This window comes from Carlito syrichta, unplaced genomic scaffold (genome assembly GCF_000164805.1).
Source record: "Carlito syrichta isolate Samal-C Ts95f unplaced genomic scaffold, Tarsius_syrichta-2.0.1 Scaffold305460, whole genome shotgun sequence".
In the NCBI taxonomy this organism is placed as follows: Eukaryota; Metazoa; Chordata; class Mammalia; order Primates; family Tarsiidae; genus Carlito; species Carlito syrichta.
In genome coordinates this window covers 36,262-41,656 of record NW_007249556.1, presented here as the reverse complement: position 1 = coordinate 41,656, position 5,395 = coordinate 36,262, and the positions used below count along the sequence as shown (strand labels likewise).

The 5,395-nt window shown below is 49.8% G+C and overlaps 1 protein-coding gene across 3 annotated transcripts in view; it reads right to left on the bottom strand.

The window, feature by feature from the left end:
- The window catches only part of RNF34 (ring finger protein 34), a 20,965-nt gene extending 20,607 nt beyond the window's left edge, over positions 1-358 (bottom strand). Inside the window, exon 1 of one of the 3 annotated variants that reach the window (XM_008061704.1) lies at positions 189-358. In XM_008061704.1, the coding sequence (XP_008059895.1) occupies positions 189-194 (6 nt within the window). In that variant the 5' untranslated portion in view covers positions 195-358. The remainder of the gene's footprint in view (positions 1-188) is intronic. The other 2 variants (XM_021714249.1, XM_021714248.1) reach the window with 2 other exon arrangements.
- Positions 359-5,395: the final 5,037 nt, after the last annotated feature.

Genomic DNA, 5,395 nt, shown 5'->3' with positions numbered 1-5,395 from the left:
GGGAGCCCCCCAGGCCGCTCCGTCCCAGGCCGGCCGGGGCCCTGGAAGCCGGGCGGGCGACCTCTCGGCGGAGCTCTCCGACATGCCGGCGGGGTGGGCGCAGAGGCAGAAAGAAAGGAGAACGCTTCGGATGCCCCGGCGGCATAGGACAGGCGAGGAGGGTCTGCCCGGCTCCACCGGCCCCTCACCTTCATGGCCGCGACCGCCTCGGCTCGGTCGGCTTTGCCGGGGAACTCAGCACCATAGCAGCTGCTCGCACGGCCGGCCTCCTTCTGTCTGGGCGGTGATCACGGCCTCCCGAGCGTCCGGACGTAAGTGGCGTGGACACGCTCGCCGCGCCCCAGGAGCGGCAAAGAGCGGCGGCCGAGCCGACCAATCGGGAGCCGACGCTCGGGGGGCCGGTCACCAGAGCCAATGAAGTGACGGGAGGGGGGCGGGGCCGCCGGCGCATCCCGGGGGGCGGGGCCAGGACTCCCTTCCGCCCCGAGCGGAGGTGGGCGGGTCCGGGCGTGGCGGGAGATGCTCCCGGAGCGACTTTTTTGGTTGGGTGGCTGAAATAGGAGTCAGCGTCCCCCAAAGAACCGGCTACGGGAGAGATACAGCTTTCACGGGTGGGTGGTCAATTTCCCAGGGAGGGGAGGGCGAGAGGGGCCGTGGTGAATTCGAGAACGCGAGTTGGTTTGGAGGCTTTTGTTAGGACCCTCGAGCAGGGAAGGCCTCGGATTTCCTCCGACACGTCCACGCCCGCACCCTCGGCTATGACCTCGGGTCTCCGCGCCCGAGAGTCGGATCGGGAGCGGCCCCTGCGCTCGCTAGAAAACAAGAGGCGGCCGGGCTCGGTGGCTCAGCCTGTAATCCCAGCGCTTTGGGAGGGCGAGGTGAGTGGGTTGCCCGAGCCGGCGGGTTCGAAACCCGCTCGGGCAACTTGGCGAGACCTCATCTCTATAATAAATCAAAAATTGGCCTGGCGTGTTACCGCGCGCCTGTAGTTCCAGCTACATGAAAGACTGAGCGGAAGGATCGCCGGAGCCCAGCGGTCGAGGCTGCGGTGGCCGGGAGCATGCCACTGCACTCCAGTCTGGGCGACGGAGTGAGACTCCAACTCAATAAAAAAAAAATAAAAAAAAATAAAACAGAAGGCATTGAAAACACTCGGAGAACCAAGGGCTCTCCCACTCCAAGTGCTCTTGGAAAGCAGTGTTCAGAATAACCAACATACTAGCACAAGAAAAGAATTCGCATGATCCCTTGGAATTGACTTTTGGGGGGCAGAGAAACTGAGGTTGTAAATTAAGGTATCGATTTTTTTTTTTTTTGCTCATGAGGACCCAAGACGGCATATTTAGGACTTTGAATAGTCAATTCACTGCTCATGAGGACCCAAGGCCACCGAGCCCGGCTAAGGTATCGATTTTTAAAGGTCTATAAAAATTGAATCATACTATATGAATGTCTGCTTTTTGTCCATTAAGGTTTTTTAGGTCTACCCATATTTTTGTGTGTACCTATAGACTGTATACTGTGAATATATCATAATCTATTCATTCTACTGTTAAAAGACATTTTGTTAATTTCAGTTTATATCAGTTAAAATAAATATTTCTTTTTCTTTTTTTTTGAGTTTTGATTCACACTCCGTCGCCCAGGCTCTGGAGGGCAGTGGCACACTCACGGCCACCGAGGCCTCCATCTGCTGGGCTCCGGCGATCCTTCTGCCTCAGCCTTCAAAGTAGCCGAAACTACAGGGGCACGCTACCACGCCCGGCTAATTTTGTTGGATTATTGTAGAGACGAGGAGGTCTCGCCAAGTTGCCCAGGCTGGTCTCAAATCCGCCGGCTCAGGCAGTTCTCTTATCTCAGCCTCCCAAAGTGCTGAGATTACAGGCTGAGTCACCAAGTTTGGCCAAAATAAATACTTTCATTAAAAAAAAAAAAAAAAAGGTACCGATTTCTTCAGCTGGACTAGATAACATTCAGTTGGTTTTCCTATGCTTTCTCTCACCTGTAACTCAGCTAGTATTTAGGACTTTATTTATTTACTTACTTATTTATTTATTTATTTTTGAGTTGGAGTCTCACTCTGTCACCCAGATCAAGGGGAATGGTTAAAAGGACTCAACTACAAGCAACCAGTGGCCATTGCCCTGCTGGAGTCTGGTGGGGCCATGTGCTCTTTGAGCCATGGCTGTCGCTGTGTTTCCCTGGGTTAGGTGAATCTTCTTTGTTCCTTCTCTTTTTCTCTCTAATTTACTTTTTTTTTGAGTTGGAGTCTCACTCTGTCGCCCAGACTGGAGTGCAGTGGCCGCTCCCGGCCACCACAGCCTCGACCTGTGGGCTCCGGCGATCCCTCCGCCTCAGCCTTCCAAGTAGCTGGACCTACAGGCATGCGCTACCACACCCGGCTAATTTTTTGATTTACTGTAGAGATGAGGTCTGGCCAAGTTGCCCAGGCGGGTCTCGAACCCGCGGGCTCAGGCAATCCACTCACCTCAGCCTCCCAAAGGCGCGGGATTACAAGCTGAGCCACCGAGCCTGGCTTAATTTACTTTTAAATAAACTTTCCTTTCTTAACCTATTTGTGTGTTGCAATTCTTTGCATTTACTCGGATCTCTGGGTTCCCAGCGCGGCACCTCTGGCATGCCAGCTCCAGTGGTGGTGCTGCGACACTCCACCCGCACCCTGTCCGTACCCTAACAATGTCCACAAGAAAGATACACATTAATGTTCCTAGAAGGATTACTCATGATAGCCAAAAAGTGGAAACAACTTAAAAATGTCCATTTATGAGAAATGGATAAACAAATTGTAGTCTAACCATATAATGGAATATTATTGGGCCAAAAAAGGAATGAAGCACTGATATATGCTACAACATGGAAGAACATCGAAAGCATATTAAGTAAAAGCCAGACATAAAAGATCACATTTTGGATTATTTAATTTATATGAAATATCCAGAATAGGCAAATCCATAGAGACAGAAAGTGCTAGTTGACGAGGGTTTCTGAGGTAGCTAGGAGGAAATGGAGTGACTGCTAGAGGGCACAAGTTTTTTGGGGGGTATGAAAATGTTCTCAGCCGGGCTCGGTGGCTCAGCCTGTAATCCCACGCCTTGGGAGGTTGAGGTGAGTGGATTGCCTGAACCCGCGGGTTCAAGACCCACCTGAGCAACTTGGCAAGACCTCATCTCTACAATAAATCAAAAATTAGCCGGGCGTGGTAGCATGCACCTGTAGTTCCAGCTACTTGGAAGGCTGAGGTGGAAGGATCGCTGAAGCCCAGCAGGTCGAGGCTGCGGTGACCGGGAGCGGCCACTGCACTCCAGTCTGGGCGACAGAGTGAGACTCCAACTCAAAAAAAAAAGAAAGAAAATATTCTAAAATTAAGGCCTGGTGTGGTGGCTCACACCTGTAACCCTAGCACCTGTAACACCTGAGGCAAGAGGACTGCCTGAGCCCAGGGATTTGAGATCAGCCTGGGCAACTTGGCGAGACCTTGTCTCTACAATAAATTTTTAAAAACTAGCAGGTCATGGTGGCACATGCCTGTGGTTCCAGCTACTTGGAAGGCTGAGGTGGAAGGATTGCTGGAGCCCAGCAGGTCGAGGCTATGGTGGCCCGGGGCGGCCACTGCACTCCAGTGTGGGCCACAGAGTGAGACTCCAAGAAAAATAAAAAAATAAAAAGTAAGAGAGTAAATAGGATACACATGAGTTCACAATTCCTAGTTACTTGAAGTTGGGACTTCCTGAAGTATGAGAGACATCTGTGCTTAAATATCACACATTTTCAATAAAAGAGATGTATTATGTGATGAAAACTTTTTCTTTGGTGTCAAGCATTATATAATAACAAATTTCTTTCAATTGTGAACTAATGGTACCAATTGTGGTTTAGGAAAATCTGTTCTATTTGTTAACATGTAATCATAACAACCTAATACTTTGTATTTCAGAGACATAAAGTAGGATCCTCTAGCCGGGCTCGGTGGCTCAGCCTATAATCCCATGCTTTGGGAGGCTGAGATGAGTGGATTGCCTGAGTCCACGGGTTCGAGACCCGCCCAAGCAACTTGGCGAGACCTCATCCCTACAATAAATTAAAAATTAGCCGGGCGCGGTAGTGCGTGCCTGTAATTCCGGCTACTTGGAAGGCTGAGGCGGAAGGATCGCCGGAGCCCACACGTCAAGGCTGCGGTGGCTGGGAGCGGCCGCTGCACTCCAGTCTGGGCGACTGAGTGAGACTCCAGCTCAAAAAAAAAAAAAAAAGTAGGATCCCCAAGGCATAGGGGACAATGTGCTGCAACTCAACTACTTGCTTAGAATGTAGTGGGGCCGTTCTCTAAGGCAGTCTTATTTTTAACCCGTCAAAAATTCTTTTAGTCTTTTATTTAATTCACAGTGTGCTGAAAGTCAAGTAAGTAATTTTAAAACCTCAAGTTCAGGACCAGGCACAGTGGCTCATGCCTATAATCCCAGCAATTTGGGAGGCCAAGGTGAGAGGATTGCCTGAGCCCACAGGCTCAAGACCATCCTGGGCAACTTGGCGAGACCTCATCTCTACAAAAAAAAATCAAGAAAAAATGAGTCGAGCTTGGTGGCACATGCCTGTAGTTCTTGGAAGGTTACTTGGAAGGCTAAGGTGGAAGAATCGCCTGAGCCCAGTAGGTCAAAGCTGCAGTGGCCATGAGCATGCCACTGCACTCCAGCCTGGGTGACAAAGTGAGACTGTGACTCAAAACAAACAAAAAAACCCTCTAGTTCAAGAAAAAGTACAAGTTTCTTTACTTAAATCTCTGTGAGACCGGGCATGGTGACTCAAGCCTGTAATCCCAGCACTTTGGGAGGCTGAGGTGAGTGGATTGCCTGAGCCCTCAGGTTCAAGACCAGCCTGGGCAACTTGGCAAGACCTCATCTCCACAATAAATCAAAAAAACTAGCTGGGCATGGTAGCACACACCTGTAGTTCCAGTTACTTGGAAGGCTGAGGTGGAAGGATCACCATGCCCAGAAGGTTGTCACTGGGGTGGCCGTGAGGGTGCCACTGCACTCCCGCCTGGGGGACAGTGAGACTCCAACTCAAAAAAAATCTACTTCAGCATCATTTGTACTCACAAGACAATATAGCAGAAGGCTAGCCATTATTATTCTAGCAACAAATCTCTCAAAGATAACAAGGCATGCAAGGAAGACAATATAAGCCTTTTGCAAAGTTGGTTAGCAACTTGCTGTACCAAACCATTTCTTATTTTGGAAAACTTCAAACATATATGAAGTAAATAGAATAGTATAATAAACCCTCATATACCCACCACTCAGTTTTGTTTGTTTGTTTGTTTTTTTGAGTTGGAGTCTCACTCTGTTGCCCAGACTGGAGTACAGTGGCCACTCCCAGC